We start from the raw sequence: 23,757 nt of genomic DNA, 5'->3' as shown, positions 1-23,757 counted from the left end.
GCTGAGCGTTCTCAACAATGGTTGTAATGGCCTGGACACGACTTTCATTTTACTAGGCTTCGTCTTTAACCCTTATCAGAAATTCATTTTCTATGCGCTACATATAATAAGCATTACATATAATATATCTCTTAATACATAACTGTTGTATACTATTGAGATCGATCTCTAACATAAGACTCCAATCCAAAGCTAATAAAAACCAGCCTAACTCTGTTGACTTCAGTGGAACAAATCCACATCTGATAATACTCTTAYGTAGTATTATATAGCCACAGCTATACCCTTCAGAAATGATGCTGTTAGAAATTGACTTAGTTAAATTTTAGCAACTGAGATACCTGTGAATTCTTCTCCTCTGGGCTTGTTGTCAGCTGTTCCATTATTATTATTTTAGCAATAGTGCAGTAATGTTTGAAGGCTCTCAGTAACAAATCATAGTGGTGCTATACAAAAAACAACTGAAAATACCATCCTTGCCTTGAAAAGACTCCGTTCTAAAACTAGAAGATCAGGAAATCTGAAAAATTTCCCTATTTTCACACAGGGAAAATACATATATTTTCAACTGAGGTGTGTATGTATACATACATATGTATTTTTAATATGTTCAGGCTGATATTTATATAAATAAATATATATACACACACACATATATACACATTTAGGATCCACAAAGTTAATGTGAGATACCCAAAATATCCTATTAAATGCCTTYTTATTGGTACCATTGCTAATAACAGAGGGAGGTAGCGCATTATCCAACACCATTTCATATGGCTGAATAAAAGGTTAAGAGATGTTTCTGTGAGATGAAAAACTTGATTTCACCAGAAGTCTGGAGAAGTAAGGTGCAGGGGCAAAATAAATCAAGAAACTGAGCAGCTCTGAAGGCGATTACTAAGAAATCCTGTTCCACAAGAACTAAGAAATAATAGAGACTTGACTGTACTCAAGAAATCGAGGGAGACATAACAGGTTTTTGTCTCTCTTAACACTGATACTACAGATACTATGTCAAGCACTGGATGTATGGTGACAGGCACAGAATCAAAACACATTAGATGTAAATATGAAAAACTGCTTATGCAAGCCTCTCCTACGACTATTTGTTAGTCTATTTAATTGCATGGTTTGATTGCCACATGTTTTCATCCTCCTATCGGCATTTTTAAAAGCTAGATGAAAGGATAAGAAGAGAATTGCTAATCCTGTGCCTTTATCTTCAGAAATATTTCAAAAGTCAGAGGTATAAGGTGGTCACAGCCAGTTCCTCCATTTCACTCTTAACAGCACAGTGAGATGGAACTTCTCTTAGCAATTTTTCTTCTTGCTTTGACTGTCTTTATGGCAGGGGCAATCTACTATGAACACCCCAAGGCAGAAATCCCTCCTGGATTTAGTCAGCGCAAAAAGCTTTACTTTTTCCATTATTTGCTGAATTTTGGTTTTGGTCTGGTAAGTAAACCTTGCTTGAAGCTGGACTTTTAACTTAATTGCTGATAGAGGGTTTTTTTTAGAATTATTATTTAAATATACTGCATATATTGAGCTTGATTTATTTGGTGGTGTGAGCTCCACTACATGTACCTTCAGCTCAGCTGGGTAGCTGGACTCTACTGCTTGCTATAGAGCATTAAAGGTAACAGTACTGAAAAACAAAATTCTGCAGACAGTATAATACCCTGTTTTTTTCTGATGGCTTAAGTTTTAGCTTTTTAATCCTGTTGCCTCAGTGCTGGAAGGCTTAAGAAACAATTGCACTGCAATACGTGGAACCTATCTGCATGATAGTGTGCTTATTTAGAGAAGGAGCAACTRAATGATGTGTGCATGTCATCTCATTTCTCTTTTACAACTATATCACTCTACTTCTAAAAGACAGCTGCCACACTGATGGTCTTTTGCTTTTCAACGCGTCTATATGACTTCCCTTTTTGAGTTAGTACACGTTATTAAAACTTTCTTTCTCTATTGCTGTGCCTTGTCATATTCCTGATGCTTTGTTTTTCATCCTTGTTTTTCTTTAAAACTAAAACTTGACTACCAGTTGCCTTTTCTGTTTCATCAATCATCCTCTCCTGAATTCAATGTCACCTCTGTCATTTTATAAACATTTTTTTCTGTGACAGCTAAATTAAACTTTTTTCTTTTAGCCTTTTAAATGAAATGAAAAAAAATCTTTAGTTTCTTTGGGCTGTGTATTATGTTTCACTGCAATTTGGTGTTCTTTGGYGTTGCTTATTAAGTTTTGTTCGCAGTCAGCCAGTAAGCTCCCAAGGACATGACTCATCCTGTCTCTTGAAAAGTGCTTCACCCAGATCTGAGCACTGCTACGACAGTAAAGTAATGCAATAAATTAGGATAGTGATAGAAGTTAAATTAAGTTTTCTTACTATCTACTATAGTACGTGTGCACTTTCACATTTTCAAAACGCTGTATGAATCTCCTTTAATAGCTTCACTACACCCATCAGACAAAGTTTATTTCTGTGTAATTCATACACAGAAGGCTGAACTGCAGAATTTAGAAACTCACCAGTGACTAATGTAGTTCTCAACTTCTGATCTTATCATTTTGTATCCTTTCTGCTGGCTAGTGAGAGGCCAAGGAAAAGCACTGTACCACATCAGCTCAAAGGAACAGGAAAATAAGAGTAGTAATGTATAGTTATAAAAAAGTATAAATGCAAGTAAAGTCTGAGTCATTTAGCATTTCTGGACATTGCTGTCAGGCCAATTACTTATGTCAAAGTAGCTGGATCCTTTCAAGGGATGACAACCCATAATGTCAAAATTGCAGGGAAAATTACATAAATCCAGTGTTCAGATGAGACAAAAGATGCATCTTAAGTCACTGGAGACAAACCAATTTCAAGTAGCTTAGAATCTGTGCCCAACCTAATAAATTCTATCAAGAACGGTCTGCATCCACCTATGAGGACATATCTACATAAAAACAGCCATGTCTTAATGTTATGAAAATTTCTTCATTGAAAAATCTGCCTATCCTTTATTTTTTCGTCTAATACTTGCTTTATAAGAAGAAAAACCCCATCAACAGATCAGTAAAGCTGAACAATAGCCAGGGGAATTGCGACTGAACCTGTCTGTGAAATAGAGCTGTGAACACTGATGGGCTGAGGAAATTATATTACCTACTGTGTTAAGAACTCTGCAAACTTCCTGTAGCCAGTGTTTTCCAGGGATGATTTAGATAGAAGGGCGGGCACAAAGTGCAACACAGATGAGTTCTGGGGTGTACATGGTAGGCCTCTGCACCTTTACCTGCAGAAAGAGGACAGAGGACCCTAACACCGTGGTTAGCACAGCTCTATCACATCCCTCCCACAGATACTATGACATCTATGTTGCTGCAGGCCCTGACCATGCCTGAACATGCACCTGGATTCCCACCTCTAATCTAACTCAGGTTCCTCTCTGCTTCTCACAAGACTTTTCTCCTGGCGGCTGGAAATCATCAACATCAGTCAGTTGTTCCCAGTGGGATCAGTTTTTCAGTACTTTACTTAGGATGACAACAGTTGAATAGAAACTGTTGCATCTATATTGATCGCAGAGGCTGAGCTAGGCAACTCTTCAGCTGGAGTCACAGTTTTCTAGTCCTGTTCTTTAACCTTCTTACACCACCAGTAATTCTTTAGTAGTATCAATTTTCTTGGCAACCTTATGCTGTTGTGTCAGCTATAGTGTTAAATGATCCTTAATCATATAACCAAACTGACCAATTACTGATTTACAAATTATATGATTAAGCAGTTGTATTTATTTGCAAATGTCAAAATGTAGGTCGTGTTTGATTAACTTGGTTAATCACCTATGAGGGAGAAAGCTTTATGAAGACCCTCAAAGCTGGATTGCTAGTAACAAAGAAATCAGTGATGCAACGTCTAGATATGTTCTAAGTGTAACTTTATCTACACATATTCCAGTCTTGCAGCAGAGAGGCAAGTGACCACTTTTTTTCCAGGAATTTTAGGCCCCAAACTACCTCATTCTGAGGGAGCATATCCGCTTAAAAAATGGACTCAAATCAGAAAACAAAGCAAAAGTACAGACTTTCTTGATTTTTGTAAAAGTTCTACTTACAGGAACTGCATAATTTAAAACAGCAACACAAGATTAACAGAGTTTACTAGGAAGATTGCGTGTGATAACACTAACTACTGATGTCTGCCGTAACTGTCCTTTGTTGCAGGTAGTCCATAGCATACAGTCACTTCACTGCTAGCTGTGAACAAGAACAATATAAGCAAATGCTAGTCTCTGTGAAAGTTGGCCAGTAAAACTATTGCAAGTTTAACAAAAATGAGACATCAGTTGTACTGCCAACAGTAAGCACAGCTGTTGATAAGGACTCCTATTTTTTCAGTATTTATGAGACAAAGATGGTCTCTATATAGTATATAAACAATATATTATCAAGTACAGCTAATTACAGGAGTAACCTTTACTGTTACAAAAGTATTAGCACAAGGAAAGAAAACACCAGAGGAAAGTGGAGGATTAAAGAAACAAAATTATTTTCCTACAGACATCATACAGGATTTCTGCAGAAGGAACCAGTCTGAGTCTAAACCTTGGCCACAAGATGATCCCGCTCGCGCTTGGGGTCAGCCCTGCAAATGGTATAAAATGGGATACCTACAACAAATTTACTAGAACCGCATTATTTAGCTATATCAGGATTGTGAAACATGAAGAGAAAGCCACAAGACTCTTACTGGGGTATTTTAAGATATATGCAGTATATATCTTTGCATATATATTCATGCATACCTATTTCAGAAAGAATTAATGGCAACACAACAAATTACTCATGATCACTAGAAGCTGATCAAGGTTGAACCACATAATCTACCACTAGAGAAGTCAAATACTGAAGAAAAAAAAGTACAAAATTTAATCCAAATAGAGTGGAAATATAATGACACTGCCTAGGTATTTTTCATCTGGAGCAGGAATAGACTAGAACAGATTAGATCTGAAATAGCTTAAAGCTATCCACATGTAACAAAGTAGACCAGCTTAGACTGACATGAGAGTTTTTTGGCCCAAATGTTTAAATATTAATTGCAGAGTTGTGAGAAGATCACAGTAAGGTTCAAAATAATACTTGTTCAGGAGGCCAGCTGTAATTAATATTAAGGACAATTTTTTTCTGCAAGCCAAAAAACAGGTTCACTTTGGGCAACCAATGGATTAGTCATATTTCTTCAGGCAAGGCAATGTTCAAAATGCTTTAACTACTCTCCCCTTATTTTGTTCAGGCACAGGGCCACTTAAATTCCTGAGAGTTGGAAGAATTTCACACTTTCTTTTATCTATTATAAATAGTTTGAGCATTTTCCTACTGATATAAACAGAGCCAGGATTTTGCCACTGCTGTTTTGAGGCTCTTAAGAAAATCATTTGACAAATGCCATGATCTGATCTAATATTTCTAATATAACCTAGAAATTACTACCAAGGAAGTTAGCCCCATGTTTTTCTAGATAGTATTAACACTATGGTCACAAGATTTTTGCCAGAGACATCTGCATTCAGACTTTTAAAGTAATTTTAGTATGGCAGAGACCAACCGGCTCAAGACACTGTCACTGGAATACGTTCTGGCCTCGCTCTGTAGTTATGATCCAAATCCAGCCTATAAGCAATSACTGCGATGATCTGAAGACTAACTGCTACAATATCCAGAATAAGTTGATTACCTACATCCAGTCTCTACATCTGCCAACTTTACCACTTCTGGTTTAGAACACTCCTTTAGCTGTCATCTACTACCCTATTTTCTCCAGTTTTCTACTGATTTTGCAATAGATTGGGCTCTTGCTGAAGCAAGATAATATTAAGGAGCCAATTACCGGGATTCTACCTCTGCAAGAGACTGTCAGCCAGGCTCTCAGCTCTCGCTTTCAGAGAAGTGTGGAGGCAGGGCAGGAGGTTCTTCTCAGGCAGCTACAGAAGATAAGTTCAACCATTCCTGTCAAATCCACTCTTTGAATTTCGAACATTGGTAGGTATGACATTACAATGAAGATGTATCTGTATCACCATCGTAACTGTCCACTTCGTTGTCAGAACCAGCAGGAGACAAAGTTGGAACTGACCGAGGAAATGTAAGCTTTCCACAATCGTTCTCCAGGTACGATGGAAATTTGCACTAATTTGTGGTTTCTTTCCCTTTATTAACAGGCAAAATTTTTAGACAAATTAGGTCTCATCTCAGAAGTCCAGATCCTCAGGACTGCAATGGACGGAATACCACCATTAAAAGATAATCACCTTTTCATCAAGGACTTAAGGTTTGAAAAGATTGAAGTAAGAATTTACCAGCCAAAAATACCAACCACTGGCCAAAGAAGAGGAATCCTTTATTTTCATGGAGGAGTTGGACTGTTTGGAAGCATTCGTAAGAAATTTAAACAACAAGAGCTATAATTACAAATATGATATAGTTGCTGACCTGACATGGTATTTCTTAAATGACCAGAAAAACTAACAGGTTAAATGTTATAAATAACAAAATTTACCTCAGAATGGCAGAATAATTTTATTTTCATGTAGTAGGCACCATGTTAAATATATGTAATCTAGGACTTTATCCTCTGATCATTCAAAATACCATTTTTTTTCCCTTTCGCTCCCTGCTGCTTAAGCAAGTGTTGAAAATATCTCATTGTAATTTTATTTCTTAAAGAACCCAGTTTGCGTTTGTGTGTGTGTAAGCTTGCATGTACATGTGAACACTATTGTGTGTCTTTATAGGGGCAAAACAAGAAGAAAAGTTTGAAATGGAAAGGGGTGAGAGATTAGGTGGTATCTCATGCATGAGAAAAATCATTGTGCCAGATGTTGGACAGTTCTTTTTAATAACTTCTCAGCTTTGATGTTACTTTACTCATGGCAGCAACGGTGCTGTTAGCTTTTCACAGAGCTGATCAAAAAAGGCAGTGGTATAAATTCCAGGTTTCTTACTGACAAGAAGATTCCCACAGACATTAATGAAACTGTGAGCCATATCTAGCTTACACCATGCCAACAACAGGAGAATTACAGTGTAGCTTTATTCACAGAACTGAGATAAGAATTTCAGAATATTATAATTTGAATTATTTTCAGAGCAAATTATAATKCCATTGAAATATTTTGTTTTACAGGGGCCTATGAAAGAACATGCCGCTCTTTCGCTAAAACCAGCAATTCAGTGGTTGTCTCTGTTGGGTAAGTGGGCTCAGTCCAGCCACACAATGATAGCCATTTGTGTCTCCTTCTAGGTTTGTAAGTCTTTAATGCCTAGTCTGGGCAAGCCAGGTTCATTGCAAACACTGAACAGAGCACTTAACATTTAATGATCACATGTGTTTCCCCAGCACTAATTATTTAGAAAGAATTACTCAGCTAATCCTCACTTGCTTATTTCCAAATAAAATCCATTATAATAATTTTATAATTTGCAGCAACTGTTAGGAGATGAGAATGTTTGTTTCCTAAAGCCATACCCAACCACTTCAAGCAGAAAGCAAACATTGTGTTTGAAGTATAACCATCTCTGTTAAAACAAAGTTGCCCAAGCTACCAAATACTCATTTTGGTGGTAGTTCTGAAAAACTGGGGGGGGKGTGGAAGGGTGGGGAGGGCAGAGGGCAGGAAACAGGTTGGGATGGGACACAGGTGACAAAAACACCAAAACCAAACAAACTCCACAATTCGCTTGCAATCAACATGAGATAAACATTTCAAAACTTATTCTGATGAGCTCTAATGGACTTCTAAAAGAACCAATTTTTAAGAGTTCAGGAAAAAGAAGAGTTCAGTCTTGGAGTTTGATTAAAATTGTGCTAATTACTACCTAGATCCTAAAATTCCTTAAGAGTCATTGGCTCTTACTGATTGTGTTCATAAAAAAATTCAGCCTATAAAAAAAACAGTCTTTCATGTTTTCATTATAATTTTTCTAAGCTCTTATTCTCTAATATTTTGTAGGGAATTTTTTGTTTTGATTTCTAACTAGAACAGCTGATGACTGATTCATACATCCATGCCTTGCCAACTAATGCCAGAATAACTCAGTGCGTACCTTCAGTCACCTAAAAGACAAGTAATTAAAGAATGTATTCTACAATTATAGAATAATGTACCAAAACTCCTCTAAACAATATCAATAGCAGCAACTAGGTCATCATRGGCAATTATAATTTCAGTAACAAAATTATATTAATGTCAGAATATTTCCTATCTTCAGGAAAGTGTGTGAATGAAAAGATGACAACAGGACTATTCATTAGATACGACTATGTTAAAAGACTTTCACTCATATTTAGGTATCGCTTAGCTCCTGAGTACCCACATCCAGTCCAGTTTGAGGACTGTCTTGCTGCCACAATACACTTTATGAGGACTGCAGAAGATTATGGAGTAGACCCTACTCGTGTTATTGTCTGTGGAGACAGTAGTGGAGGTACACTCGCTGCTGCTGTTGCCCAAGCAATGGTGAACAGAAAAGACCTCCCAAAGCTGAGAGCACAAATACTGATATATCCTTATCTCCAGGGTATGAACTTTAATTTGCCTTCTTACCAGCAGAACAAGGGAGTCCCTGCCTTGTTAAAGGAACGAACCCTCAGTCTTGGTTTGAAGTATCTCAATAAAGACGTATCAATCATGAATGATATGTTTAAAGGTGTTCATATTCCAGAAGATTTCCAACTGAAGTATCAGAAATGGCTGAGTTCTGACAACATCCCTGCAGAGTTTAAAACAAGAGGCTACAAACCAGAAAAAATACATCCATTCTCAGAAGAAATCCATGCATTAACCAAGACTGTTTTTGACCCAGTTTGTTCACCCCTAATAGCTGAAGATACTGTTATTGCTCAGCTTCCTGAGGCTTTCATTTTGACTTGTGAATTCGATGTGCTTAGAGATGATGGACTGCTGTACAAGAAGCGATTAGAGGATCATGGCATAAAAGTGACCTGGTGTCATCTGGAAGAGGGATTCCATGGCACAATATACTTAGCTCATCTTAGTAGGATGACATCATTTCAGTCTGGAAATAAAGGCCTACAAAGGATAGCAGATTTTCTAGAATCAATATAAAACTTCACTTCATGCTTTCCTTTCTTACTCATTGCAAAAATTTCAAGAAACCCTCAATTTTCCCTTTTCTTAAATCACCTTTGAAATTTCTGTATTAGACCTGTCTTCTTTTTACCTAAGAACCTGATTAGGTGATGGCTTTTGTTTCATTCTTACTTAGGATAAACACAATCAGATGAACTTACTTTTCTTCCTTCCATCACCTTGTCAGAGTATTCTGCTGTACCCATAAATGATCTGGTCCTCCAAGACAAGTTTTTGCAGTGCAGTTTGGCTTAATAAAGTTCTGATACTATTAATGCACAAACTGTGATTTAAGGACAACTTGGGGCTTAGAGTAACAGGGCAAGGACTGACAGGTTAAACATATACTGAACATGGTCAATGATTTATAAAAGCCTAAATCTGATGGAAGCTGAACGTGAGGCACGCCTGGAGTGCAGAGAGGACCTAGTATAGATGGAAAGACTTGAGCACACACATAAAAGAAAGACAGCAGAAGAAAAAAAAAGGATATTGGGAAAAGGGTTAGACCTGGAACTACAGATGTTGCAAAACTATACTGATTGAGGAATATAGCATCTGTATTAAAAATAGATCATGCATATATATTTTATATATAGATGCAGATATACATGAATATAAATTAATATCAGTCACTATACAAAGAACCTCTACTAACTCTAGGCCTGCACTGTCTGAAGCAGACAGCAGGATATAGCGATGGATGATACACTGATATCAGGTGATGAGCATTAAGGTTCTTAGGTGTGATTAATATTCATGATATCATTCTTGTGTCCTTCTCTGTGACATCCTGCATGGCCTGGGCTAGTCACTCTATGCACCACTCATAGCACTTCTCTGCCTCCTCTAAGCCTTGATCATTCGTTTCCCAAGACCTAGAATGACTGTGAGGCTTCCTCTTCCCAGTGACGGAAAATGGGAAAGACAGCAGGAAAGCCACATTCCCCCATTCTCTTCTCCCAATTATTAGTGCTCTTTCCTTGTCCCTCCAAGTGCCAGAGCAGACCTGTCACCCGCATGTGGCTGGAGGAAGGGCCAGGCTAAGAAAGGGGATCCCAGCAAACAGGAAATGCAGAAGCGGCTCAGTGATCCTTGTACTATTTTGTGCTGCAGGGGTAGAGGGAAGAGTCTCCAGGGACAGGTCCTGGACCTCCAGTGACATCGGACTGTCTTGAGAATGAGCAGCCTGATCCTCACTCACAACTCTCTGAAGCCCCACTGATCCCTTGCCCAAAAGATTGAAATAGTATTGTGGTACTTGCTGATATTCTGGTGTATTTAAGCTATAATCAAAAGTGTGCTGCAGACAATTGTGTAAAGAGGTCTACAGATGCAAGACAACACCCAGCTATCAACAGAAAAATTTCCTGCAATACTCTGCATGATTAGATTATCTACATTCAGTATAAGAGGAAAATAAACCCTCCCAGAAATATGTGAATGACAGTTACACTCAAAGTATAACCTCTTTGATGAGGAAAACAAAGAAATTTTATATGGCTCTTCCACATGGCTTTTCTGAATGAATACGATTTGAATAAGCACAAATGCAAAAAACCTCCTACAAATTTTTCCTGATTTCTAGGCACACATCAGTCAACACTGAATATTTTTCGTAAGGGCAACCTACCCGCCAATTTCGAAGTTTACTTCCTCCATTGAGATCAGCAGCAGTTTGTCCACAGAAAGGTACATTCCTAACACTAGACTAGAGAAGAGGTCAGAAAGAGGCAAAAATATCCCCCACTGACAACTGTCAAATATCTCCTGAGTAATCAAGCCTAAACAAGACATTCTGAAGATATTTCAGATCTTTTCTTTCTTTTATGACTCGAGTGAAATAACTGATAATTTTGAATTTTTAGTACTCACAATAAAATCTCAGAGAAAATACTCCTTTTACAATGAAACCTTTTTCTTGAGCAAAATGTCTTATATATGAGCATTCACACTGTTCAACCTATGCTTCATGCTCATTTTGGGTACAGATAAAATTAAAATAGTGAACCTAAATTTCATTTCCCTTAGCACTCTGAAGATCTTCATTTCACACATGATATAGATACATGATATAGATATGTGTTTATTATTCCCTGTAAAAGCACATTCCGGAGGAGAAACGTTTATATGCTTTGTAGCCTGCCATTAACATTAGTTGAAAAAATACAAAACATCAAGTTTTGTTCCCTTTTGATATGGCTGTGCAGACACATACTGAGTGAGGAACATTGTGTATACTGTATGAAACACTGTGGTGACTTCAAGTAAATTAGAAGCTGTTAACTAGGAGACGTGAGTATGACTGAGGCGGTAATTTACTCCCAAGTTTGCATCCTAAGGATAGTAAAGAGGCTGACTATGCCATGATGCTTTCCAACCAGTAATATAGCATGGAGAAGGCTGGTCCGCTCCAGAGGCGTTAACCTTAAATAATGTGGACGTGACCCACATTTGTTTAGCTGGCCTCCAGACCTTGGCCCAAAGGCAGCGTATCCCAAATAAAAGGAGTCAACAACAGACCAGAACATTGCCAAGACCCCAAAACTAGCGAAATGCTGGAAAGTTCAGTACAGCTGAAAGGTTTTGATACCGTTTGAACAATTAGGTATGATAGAAAGACTAAAGTAAAAATAAAAATAAAGAGGCAAGCACATCTGTTGTACATTCCTATCACCAGATGTCAGTACACAACTGAGTTTTAAATGCCACCAGAGTAACCTGGCAAACTTCTCTAGGCACAGAGTATGAACACCTGAAAGACATTACAAAAGGCCAATCAGTATTTTAGATTCAAATATTTTTACTGAACCTGTTGTTACACCTTCATACGCACTAAAGCTGTACATTTAATAATAGAACATATTTCAAGCCATCACAATTTTTAAAAGCTACATTACCTGTCCTAAACCAGTCAAGTCACAGTGGTGTGTTACAGAAGTCTACAACTTCAACTCTTAAAGACAGCTTTGCTGTCTTTACAATGGCTCTGTACCATCCCAGTTAATAGTCAATATACAACAAGTATTTTGGAAAATAAGCAGACAATGAGAAAAAACTCCAAATAAACACTTACTATTTATAATAGAACATTCAATACTATTGCCTGTTTTTGCTATCCATTCTCTGCAGGATACTGGTGCTGAAATAAATAAGCAGAATCCTGCAAACATCGGCTGCTTTTGTTCCTGTCAGTCCTCTTCCGCTGACTGTCCATCACCCCAACGATTCACTGGGTTTTGTGTCTCTCCTTTGGATAATGAGGAAACTGCTACACTGAGTCAGTATTTGGAGTAATGATTCTCAAACGATCTGGCCACAGCAAATTCACGCTGGCTGCAGTTTCAATATTTGTATTCAAAAAAATCTGTGATTTAATGAGAATATATTTTGGTGTTGTGACCCATCATGAAATTCCCGGTAGATGTTCTAGAGTAGCTTATTTAGATTCCATGTTGGTGAAATGGAGTTCATCAATGCTGAGGAACAGAACTGCACAGCCACAGAGATAAACATATATCCAAGAACTCATCCACATTTCAAAATGCTATGTAACAGAAACCTTGGGTAGTAGAGTAGTTATTATTTCAAAAATATACCTACTCTGAACTGGACAATGCACTAAGACGTGAATCTCCATCACTGAATGTTAATACGTAACATTCATCATCATTTTTATTTGAAAGTTTTTGACACAGTACAGCTTTTTAATGCATTTTTTTTTTAGCAGATGTTTAACCTGGGAGTCTTTTGAAAGGAGTATACTTCAACGAAGGACTTAGAGGAAGAAAGGAAAAGTTAAAATAAAGACTCACAGGAGACTAAATGGAAGATGGCTTTCAGTCATGAGTAAGAGCAAAATGYGTAAGGAGGGGCTACTAATTTGGGTGGGGAGATGGAGATAACAGAAAGGGAGGACACCGCAGGGTAGGTCGGAGGCAGGCTGAGTGAAGAAGGAGATAAATCAAGCAAATGCATAGCACCTTTAACAGAGTAGCACAGAGCACTTACTAAGCTGTAATTTCTTAAAGCTCCTTACTGTCCCTGCACAGGAGATATTGAGTCCATGTCACAGACCAGAAGTCTGAGGCGTACAGCTATGAAGGGGTCTGAGATGCTTTTAGCCGTTTGCTTATGTAAATGCAGAAACGTCAAGGGCAGGATGGGAAGTTTCATACATGCTCTATCTGGTAAAACTGGAATCTGGTTAAATTGCACTACAGAGTCTAGTTGTCCTATTGTGTTACCTGGAGTATATTAAAAACAAAACAAAGACAAGCTGTATAGGAGTGTTTGGTTTTGAAATGTACCTATTAAAAAAAATGAAAACAGAAAAAAAAAAGAAAAAGAAAAAAAGAAAGTATCAATCAGYTATTATTTCTGCTCTTAATTCTTCCTCTTTGGATTACATTATTTTTTCCTGTTTTCTTAGCTTTCTGACTTCCAGTTAGCCATTAAACCTGGCTATACTTGACTGAATCAATACTTCAGTCATTACACCTGGCTACTTTACCATGCTTTAGGTAATCCTTGTAGTATTTCCTGTATTACGCACTGGACCTCCCTAAGAGTCAATTGTTTCCTAACACAGCGTATAATCAGAAGTGAAATGTTTTGCAATATTTAGAGAAAGACATTACAGCAAAAACAGTAGCACCTGACATTCATATAGCTCACTAGCACCAACCATCCTGACACTTCTGCTTTTATCAGTATTTGATTTGAAAGCCACCTACCACTTAAACTGATAAGCAGAGAAGTTGATGCGAGGTTGATGAGTTTTAGGCATTCTCAATCTACAGAAAGAGGCTGACGATTCCACCTCTGTGTAGGCTCTACAAAAAAAAGCAGTTAAAGCCTGTAGAGGGGGGAAAAAAAAACCCAAAACAAAAAACCTACAAATGACAAAATATCAGCAAAGTTCATGTTTCTCTGAATAGGTATTGTTATAACACCTAACCTTCCTGTACGAAGCTTTCACAATCTGAACTAATCCATTCCAAATATAATTTTATTTAATTCTATTATTATTGGTTATTTTTAAAAGTTTCATTTACTGTCCTCACAGTAATAACTGGTTTAGGTAGTTTAGTACTCTTTTTGATTGCAGGTTCTTTTGAAAGTACAGAATACTGTTTCTCTGAGGATTCGAGCATAAAAAATTGGTAGAAACACCTGACTACCATATTCAAGGCCGATCTCTCTGTTTTAACTTATTTCAGGATATTTTGATTGATGGTACGGACACCAGACATAAGCACTTAGTAAGAACTATATTGGTCTACTGTTTTGCTGGCATTATATGGCAAAACAAATAGCCAGTAAAAAACACAGGCTGTGCTACAATGTCACACTATATAGAAACTATTCAAGAGAACTAATTCCCTAAAACATGGGTAGGATGACACCACGCTGCTGTATTACAGAAAGTCCTATGTATGGTCAGAATGACCACTCACCCTGGATATCTGGGTATGGTTTCAACAGTCTACAATCCGACGCTTATAAGACCAGCTATATCACTGGATTTGTGATCCATGTAAGRGAGAAAAGGCTGCTATAGTAAAAATTAGAGAATGGCTGGGGTAGGGAGGTTTTGGGGGGGACCCCCCCCACACACACAAAATGCAAGCCCTGTCCCTTTTTCTTTCTTCTCTGGTACCTCGCCATTTTGATACTATAAAAGGAAAACAAAGGAAACTGAGAAAATATGAAAAACAGAATTTTTTTCAAAACCAAAAGTATTTTTCATAAGAATAATTTTTTTTCCAAAATTTTTTTATTACAGTATCATGCAAATGTTCTAAATAACTAAACCTCAGCAAAGAAAAAGCCCTTGCTGTGACCAGCTGTGGGTTTGCCTATTTCACAAACAGTAGTGCAGCTTTACATCGCTTTATCCCACGCATTCTTATCTGTGCAAGCTGAAATTGTGCAAGTCACCTGTCATGATTATTTTGTTTTTAACACTGAACTAATGAAGCTAAGGACTAATTCAGTTTTCAGGCTGGAATTTTATTCTGAAAGCCAATACAGGAAAAAAAGTTTAGGAACTGTAACTTTAAAATTGTGTGGAAAATGAAATTCTGATATGAAGCRTACAAAACAGAATAATTATAAACAACTGTCACCAATGTTAATCATCCCCCACTAATATACATGCATTCCTAACTCCTCCAAATTAAATCATAAAAAAGAATTATGGTGAATATAAAATTCTTAGGGTTTAATTAGTGAAAAGCTTTTACCAGAAACAATAGCGGCTTGAATCTAGAAAGACACCACCATGCAGCTGGAGAGATTTTAACATAAATTAAGACTTGCACTGTCTAGCACAGGTTTTACAGGGACTTTCTGTACTCCTATTTCAGTATAAAGCACAGTATCTGTGCACAAAATCTCTTTGCTGCCTAATGTAATGCAGACATACATCACACGAGATAACTGAGCAAATCTTTCGGCAAAAGCATATCACAAGTTAKACACTAAGCAGCTGCGCTCTTACTTAAACCACATTTAAAATCTCCACAACAGGAATGTCCATCCATAATAAGTTTATAATAAGCCATAGACAATCGTGAGATTTAAAGGGCCCCTCTGAATATTCATTTYGCATTGTTAGTGAAGAACTCACTATATCAATCAAGTACATATACATTGAAACTTTTTGTAAATGGTAAATGCTCCCCCCTACTTTTTTTAGTATAAGGAAGTGTTGCCAATAGGATCAATTACAAAAGAAAAGAAGGGTGGAGAAAATTAGAGTATTGCAACATTAACCTTTCTATTTCTGCTTACGAACTGAGTATTTAGAGACCTCAGAAACACTGGAGAAACAAGGCCTGAGAGCACACAATTTTTTTTTTTTTTAATTAAAGAGTTCACCACTTTCAGAGACGTGAAATGGCATTTGTTTATACAACTTTAGCAATAATAGGAATAGTTGTCTTTTCTCCTGTTATATTACCAGTACTTTTTTTGGGGGCGTTATTTTATGACATTGCCAAGTCAGAACTGCCACCTGGGATTGACCAACCTCTAAAGCTTCGTTTTTTCCATTCATTGTTCATTTCAACCATGGCCGCGGTAAGTTATCTTTCTTAAAATTGGGAATTTCACTTTTATTTTGGTAGAATATTTGGGAGCTGGAAGGTATCGGCTTAAGAAAAAAAAAGAAAAGAAGAAATAATGCACTCCCCTGAAGCCTGTACTCATCGTTATATGAACTGAATCATGTTAAATTATTTTATATGACCAAGAATATGACTAATCTTAAAAGCTTATTTAGATTTTTCCATGCAACTGTCAATCTGCAGCCCCTTTACATCTGGAAAAAGTTTCACATGAAAATTTTTTTAAAATATTATACTGTACCTACTGAATTGGACATACGTATAGAAAGGCTATCTATTCAGACGAAAGCCTACATAATTCCTCTTTATATTTGCTTTGTGCTGTATTTATTATCCACACTCATACATATATAATCATAGATTTATATGCACAATGCGTTAAGAACAATAAAATAAAAAATAAAAATGGATAGGAATTCTTTGGGCTTTCTCCATGTGTAGCTTGTTCAGCAAGTATGATATAGGAGTATTTATCGACAACACATTTAGGTGTCTCTCATTATTTAAAAATGTATRTGTGTCTGTGTGTGGTTTACTCACACAATTGTGAACCTAACATATTTCCAATATATCCATTCTCATTAACTCCATTATATGGAGGCAAAATTTACAAATCTTTCAAATGGAAAACTGAAATGAATCATTCTGGAAAATAGTTAAAATGCAATATTTTCCACAGTTTCTTTTTTTTTTTTCTATGTTTTTTCAGACCAAGATAATAACTGAAACTTACTCCTTTCCACCACTAATTTTGGGACTGACACGTCATTTCTTGAATGCAAACGTTAAAGAAGTAAAAAACTATCACACTGGAACTTGTTCCTTCTACTTCCAAAGTCACATGACATTGTCAGTGTCATAGAAACTTAATACAGATTTTTAGAGGGGAAAAGAAAACATTTAATATAAAAGAAGCTCTTAGTGAGTGAGTTAAACTATCTTCTAGATCTGTGTATGTTAGTCTTAAAACACGACCTTCCTTGGGCCAAACACGGCCACTCAATCCCTTCAAAGTGTGGACATTTTCCCTTAGAAACAGCACAGTATTTTGATATTGGACTTTTAAACATTTGTTTTTAAAGTTAAGACATTATGAGGCAGCTTAAATACAGTAAGTCTTTTCTTCCCCATCAAACCTCAAAAAATTCTTCCTAAGTCAATGAATTTTCTTTGTACTTTTTAATGCAAAATATATAATATCTTTAATACAGGAGATACTRAAACCCCACTTTTGAAATGTTGCCCTGTTTTCCCCACATCTGTAAGAAATAGAAGCAACCAGTGTGATATYGCTGCCGTTTGTATTCCTGACCATGTCGCATGCAAGAGCCTACCACTCCCCAAATTTTTTGCAGAGCCTACTTTTATAAATTAGCATTTTAATCTCTCTTTCTTCACCCTTACACCCATAGCTATCTCCTATTTATTTCTAAATCAAAGATTATTTTTCTATTTTCCCCCCATATTTTCAGCTCAAATACATTTGTGATTATTTTTTATATTCACCAAAAGAAACGTTCAAAAAATGAATAATGAGCAAGAAGACAACTGCCTATGCGGAACAGGATTGCCAAAAGGCTGCAGGTTAAACAGTCTTCAGTAACTCTCAAGTCAATCAAACAGTTTAATGATTTTTCAATAGTCACCATAACTCCACTGAAGTACTGTCTCTACTATTTCCTGAAATACAACACTCCCCCCCGCCTTTTTTTTTCCTAAATTATAGAGAGTTGGAACCTTTTATACTAATCATTTGCTGACTTCTTTCTTTTTAACAGGGAAAGATTTTGGAGAAGCTAGGAATCTGCAGTGACTTGAGCTTACTGCGATTTGTGTCAGATGGAATACCACCATGGAGAGATTCAAAGCTCCTTATCAAAGATCTCAAAGTAGATGAGGTACCATTGAGGATTTATCAGCCGAAACAGCCACCCACTGGCAAAAGAAGAGGAATACTGTATTTCCATGGAGGCGCTGGCACATTTGGGAGTATTAGTAAGAAATCAGCAAGTTTTATCATTTTAACAATCAAATCCAAACCTTTGAATTTTTACCTCCAGACATATGTCAGTCAATTTCTCATCTGTCCTYCCTAACGACAGTAGTCACGGCAATATCAATAGTAACTGCAAAGCACCTTACAGAGTTAATAGGGTGGTGCACAGTTAAGCATATTCACATAAGGAATATAAGGAAAAACTTCTTTAGTATAAGGGTAAACACTGGAACAGGTTGCCCTGAGAACTTGTGGGGTATCCATCCTTGGAGATGCTCAAAACCAGACTGGTTAACAGGAAAGAGGGTGAAAGGTGAGATGACAGTAAGCCCTTCACGATAGTAAAAGGATGACTGGAAAACTGCAGAAGGTCTTTATGATATCAAAGCATTAGACACTAAAGTGATATGTGAAATGGAGTGTAAAGAAGCAAAACTGATGGACAGAACAACCTGATTTTTCAAATAAAACTATGGACTCTAAGATGACCACAGCTGTGCAGGAAGAAGATCTTGGGGTTATGGTAGAAAGTTTCATGAAAACTTTGACTCAGGGAAGAGYAACAGTCAAAAAAGTATATAAAACATTAGGAATTACTATTGGGAAAGGAGGACAGGACAAAACAGGAAACTTCTTTATACCACTGTAATAAATCCATGGTGCACCTAAACGTTGAATACTGCTTGAAGTTCTAGTTTCCATATGTCAAAAAGGATATAGCAGTACTAGAAAAAAAAATCAGAGAGGGGCTGCACGGATGATAAAAGTGTTTCCATATTGAGAATAAGCGATTAGACTAAGACTCTTCAGGCTCAAGAAGATGAGTAAAGGGAGATATGATAGAGGTCGACAAAATCATGAGAAGCCAGGAAGTTAAAGAAGTTAAAGAGGGAATGATTTTTCACTGCCTCTTACAGTACATGAACTAATGCCATTAATGGTTCTTTACACCTTTGTAAGCAAGCTACGGAACTTTGTGTTGCACAAAGTTGTTAATGTTAAAATCTTCCATGGGTTCAAGAAGCGATCAGAAAAATTTGGGGAGGAAAAATTGATCAGGGGCATTAAATACAAAGACACAGCTTCTGTCTCAAAGAGTCCCCTGGGCCTCAACTTTTTGTACGCTTCTGTATGAAGTATCACTATATGCTTGTCCTCAGCTTATGCTTCTCCATAGACATCTTCTGTTGACAGCTAGCAGAGATAGCAGCCTAGGTAGACTTTTGTTTTTTCCTAGTATTATCATTCTTACATGCTCATATTATGCACTGAAATCAGCCATTGACCAATATACAAAAAATATGTTAAAGACTGCATTGCATAGGAGAAATAACTCATCAGTCTCAGACTGCAGTGGCTTCCATAGAGCATATGGTCAGCTCCTTAGAATCTAAAGAATCTAAGTTTTAATTTCTAAGGATACTTGCTTTTTAAAACATCATTTCTGATAAACTTTGTCTTCAGGAGCTTTTGAAAGAGTATGCCGCTACATTGCCAGAGAATGCAACTCAGTGGTTGTGTCTGTTGGGTAAGTGCGTGCTACTTTTATGTAGAAATATATGTTGTATTATAGTTCACAGTTGAAACATTTCTGAAATACGTGCTGAAATTCTTTAGTATTTTAGATTATGCTCCCTATTTCTGGCTTTAGCTTTTCATTTAAATTAGAAGTGTGCTTATAGGCAAAGTATTCTAAAATACCTGTGTACTATCAGTTTGTCCTTCCAATCTACATCAAGTTAAAAGACAGATTAATTAAAATATACATTTTAAGATTTAGAAAAACCGGCCTATGTAACTACCATACCAATTAAACATGAACAATGCAAGTTACATTTTTACAGTTACTTTGAAAATAAGCACAGAATCACAGAATGGTTGAGGCTGGAAGAGACCTCTGGAGATCATCTAGTCCAACCCCCCTGCTCAAGCAGGGTCAGCTAGAGCACATTGCACAGGATCGCATCCAGGTGGGTTTTGAATATCTCCAGAGAAGGAGACTCCACACAACACAATGTCTTTGACATTTCAGTTATCGTCTGGCTCCTGAGCACCCATATCCAGGGCAATATTTTGATTGTCTCAACGCTACCTTATACTTTATGAGGAATTTAGAAGAGTATCATGTGGATCCTACCCTCATCATCATTGGCGGTGACAGCTGTGGAGCTAATTTTGCTACAGTTATTTGCCAAATACTACTGAATAAGAGAGATCTTCCAAAAGTACGTGCTCAGGTCTTAATTTATCCAGGACTCCAGGGGCTAGATTTTCATTTGCCTTCGTATCAGCAGAATGCTTCAGTCCCCATACTAGTCCCGAAGCTAGTCATCTACCTTGGTCTTCGTTATCTTAATAAAAACACATCATTTTTGGATGACATCCTACAGAATTGCTATGTCCCTGACAGTATGAAACTGAAGTATAAGAAGTGGGTAAGTGCAGACAATATTCCTGACAAATTTAAGATCAGAGGCTACAAACCACAGAAATCCACATCATATAAACCTGAAGTTCATGAAGCAGTCAAGGAACTGTTAACAACAACATTTTCCCCACTTCTAGCTGAAGACTCCGTTATTTGCCAGCTCCCTGAATCTTATATTGTGACCTGTGAGTTTGATGTGCTTAGGGATGATGGACTGTTATACAAGAAGCGATTAGAGGACAATGGTGTCCAAGTAAGCTGGTATCACTCTGAGAGTGGTTTCCATGGAGTTTTAGGCTTTTTTGGCTATGGGATTTTTTCATTTTTATCTGGAAAAAAAATTATGGATAATATTGTGAATTATATAAACAGTTTATAAAAATATATATAAAAAGAATGATGCAAGTCTTGCACGATCCTTGGCAAATTTACACTTGGCAAAAAAAGTAAGCACTTAATTTAGGTTTTGGATTTTGACTGCATGAGGAAGTGCATTTTATACTTTGATTTCTCTTTCCGCAATGACTCTCAAACAAACACTAACATTATTTAAAGCATCACCATCCTAAAGAACTTTATTATGAGAACACATCAGTAACATCTAAAAGCAAAAGGAAAGCACCTACACACATGTTCTTTCACCTCTAGCAGTTCTGACAGCCTTTGCATCACTGGCACACATTCAAGGCAAGCAACAAGAACATCTCTTCCTGAAGCTTCCTCCACTGCATAGAAACACTGAAGACAACAACGGGGGACTACTTTGGACCTCGTAAGATTATATGAGATGTTTAAGGTACCAGATGGAAAGGACAACATTTTAGGTTCTGTGATGTCTTATTTTCCAGGGTTAGTTTCCACAAAGACTATACTTTTCTGAATATACAGGTTTCTGCCTGGAACAGAAGTTCTAAAGTGGAACTATGATGGGTTTGATTTTATTTGAAATCCAAGAAATTGTTTTTTTGGAACTTGTTTCTTAAACAGGAATATCTAAGCTTCAGTGAGAGTGCACATGTTAGGGGAGTGCAGAGGCRAGAAGTCTTTTCTTTTTTGTACCTTTTCTTTTAAGATTATCTTATGCTCTTACCTATTATGCTACCTGTTATCTTATGCTATGTTTATTAAAAATAATCTGAAGATCTCAGATATAAGAAGGTAGAGAAGCACATTATATTATCTTATTAAGAAGCTGTAATGCATTGGCAATTTTGCCACTTTTAAAATAATAATAGTGATAATAACCCTAACRCTGCAAAAATTTCTGTTATAAGATCAAGTAAAATTTGCTAAACACATACTCACTGATAAACATCAACGAACACCTCTTCATGGAAGCAGCAAGGCAACACTGGCAGATAGAAACCACAGTCTTACTAACTCTACCTAGTCAAATCTGTGCCCAGCATCTTATAAAAGAATTAGGACTATCCAGGACTATTCTGTATGGGTGCATGACTGTGGAAACAAGTAATACAAACTGAAGCGCAGGAACAGCACATGGTGGGCTACAGTTTTTAATCCAGACTTTTTTTTTTTTTTAAATAGGACAAATTAATTTTTTTCCACTTCAGAATATTTTATGAAGAATATCTGCTCTACTAAAAGCACTCAACTTCTCAATGAAAAAAATTCATTTTTGTTAAAGAGTTCAAGTTTTCTAACTAAAAATGACATGATATTTTCCCCCATCGCTTAAACTAAAAATAAGAAGTACCATTTTGTAACACATTTAGTTAATAAAGTTAGATCTTTACCTCTTTCATTTCCCTGGTAAGTTGTAATTTCAATAATGTTGTAACATGCTAATTATTTGTTTGAAGAAATTCAGACTCAGATTCACAGTTTTCTCATGCATTATTTAAACTACAGCAGCTCTACATTAGCACAATCCTATTCTGCAGCAACACCTACAGCAAGATAAAGCAGCTTAACTTGAAACCCCTTAGTGGCTGACTACCCTAGGTCATTTTATGCTGTATCTGTTGATCATTATGGGAAAGCACTGAGTGTTACTGAAGCTCACCTGATATGAAGTAACCTGATAACGAATCTAAACTCAGCCTGCTGTGTTGCTTTTCTAACATGTTCTGCTTGCTTTGCCTAGCCCATTCAAAGCTAAAAGTCTGGTCACTGACCTTTCCAGCGATCAACTGAACTCTACAATTCATATTTTCAATTCATATTTTGTCAACTTTTATTAACTATTAATTCCAATAAATGCAGTTATTATGTGTTGTGACAACCAGCTCCTTGCTCGAGGAAAGAAATTAATTGGAGTAACAAAACAAAAATGGAGAAACTAAGTCATAAACATTTCTAGAAACTAAAATTTCCACCCTCTCTGAAGGGAAAAATAAAGCACTACTGCTAATAATGAAAATATGTACTTTTTCAGCTAAGTTTTTAACCACAAAAATATTAATCAGGAAAAGCTGGTCAAACCATCATAAAGCTATAAAATGTTCCTGTATTAACAATGACAAAGAAAGGCATGAAAGTAGAAAGAAGACACTGAAAAAGAGTAGAAAGAAGAAGAGAAAGAGGAACAAGGGACCGATAGGCTGTGATAATTCCACAGAGGTTAGAGAAGTTTAAAGAGAATTGTAATTATGTGTTAGGTAATGGAGGATGGGGTTAATTGCAAAACAATCTTTTCAGCTGATGTCAGTAGAAAGAATTCTTCATACTGCAGACTGGAGAGCTAAGCTTGAGGAAAGGCAAGTAAAAGGAGTTGAAAGAACCAATACAGGTGTAGAGGAAAGATGGAAGTTATTCCCTGTTAGACAGAAAAAGATACATACAGCTTTCTGGAAATGCTAACAGAATATTGAAGTTAGTGTGAAGTTGAAAGATATAAACCTCATTTTATTTCCCCTTCTCTCACTTAAACTAGCTCTTTCTAAAGAGAAAGAGCTAGTTTCTCATCTAGCCTGTATAGACTGAAGTATCTCTGAATTCAACAAAGCTGTATCAATTTATGGCAAAAATCTGACCCATCTAACAATCTGGAGATATTCCACAGCTCATTTAACATTCTCCCACCCTTAGAT

At 36.7% G+C, this 23,757-nt stretch overlaps 2 protein-coding genes across 2 annotated transcripts; both read left to right on the top strand.

Moving 5' to 3' along the window:
• The first annotated feature begins 1,302 nt into the window (after window positions 1-1,302).
• Window positions 1,303-9,123, top strand: LOC112970123 (arylacetamide deacetylase-like 4). Its single transcript, XM_026074148.1, has 4 exons — window positions 1,303-1,458; window positions 6,217-6,433; window positions 7,182-7,245; window positions 8,346-9,123. Exons 1-4 carry the CDS (start codon window positions 1,303-1,305, stop codon window positions 9,121-9,123), a joined length of 1,215 nt encoding a protein of 404 aa, XP_025929933.1.
• A 6,927-nt stretch (window positions 9,124-16,050) lies between these two features.
• On the top strand, window positions 16,051-21,083 carry LOC112970071 (arylacetamide deacetylase-like 4). Its single transcript, XM_026074050.1, has 4 exons — window positions 16,051-16,233; window positions 18,059-18,275; window positions 19,741-19,804; window positions 20,309-21,083. Exons 1-4 carry the CDS (start codon window positions 16,051-16,053, stop codon window positions 21,081-21,083), a joined length of 1,239 nt encoding a protein of 412 aa, XP_025929835.1.
• The last annotated feature ends 2,674 nt before the right edge of the window (window positions 21,084-23,757 follow it).

Source organism: Apteryx rowi, unplaced genomic scaffold, assembly GCF_003343035.1.
Source record: "Apteryx rowi isolate R43461 unplaced genomic scaffold, aptRow1 scaffold_38, whole genome shotgun sequence".
In the NCBI taxonomy this organism is placed as follows: Eukaryota; Metazoa; Chordata; class Aves; order Apterygiformes; family Apterygidae; genus Apteryx; species Apteryx rowi.
This window is presented reverse-complemented; position numbering and strand designations above follow the sequence as displayed.

Excerpts from the sequence above, each read along its gene's own strand:
- LOC112970123 (XM_026074148.1), top strand. The coding sequence starts at position 1,303 with ATGGAACTTCTCTTAGCAATTTTTCTTCTTGCTTTGACTGTCTTTATG. Across the intron at positions 1,459-6,216 it reads TGAATTTTGGTTTTGGTCTG|GCAAAATTTTTAGACAAATT; the intron begins GTAAGTAAACCT and ends CTTTATTAACAG. Across the intron at positions 7,246-8,345 it reads TCAGTGGTTGTCTCTGTTGG|GTATCGCTTAGCTCCTGAGT; the intron begins GTAAGTGGGCTC and ends ACTCATATTTAG.
- LOC112970071 (XM_026074050.1), top strand. The coding sequence starts at position 16,051 with ATGGCATTTGTTTATACAACTTTAGCAATAATAGGAATAGTTGTCTTT. Across the intron at positions 16,234-18,058 it reads TCATTTCAACCATGGCCGCG|GGAAAGATTTTGGAGAAGCT; the intron begins GTAAGTTATCTT and ends TCTTTTTAACAG. Across the intron at positions 18,276-19,740 it reads TGGCACATTTGGGAGTATTA|GAGCTTTTGAAAGAGTATGC; the intron begins GTAAGAAATCAG and ends CTTTGTCTTCAG.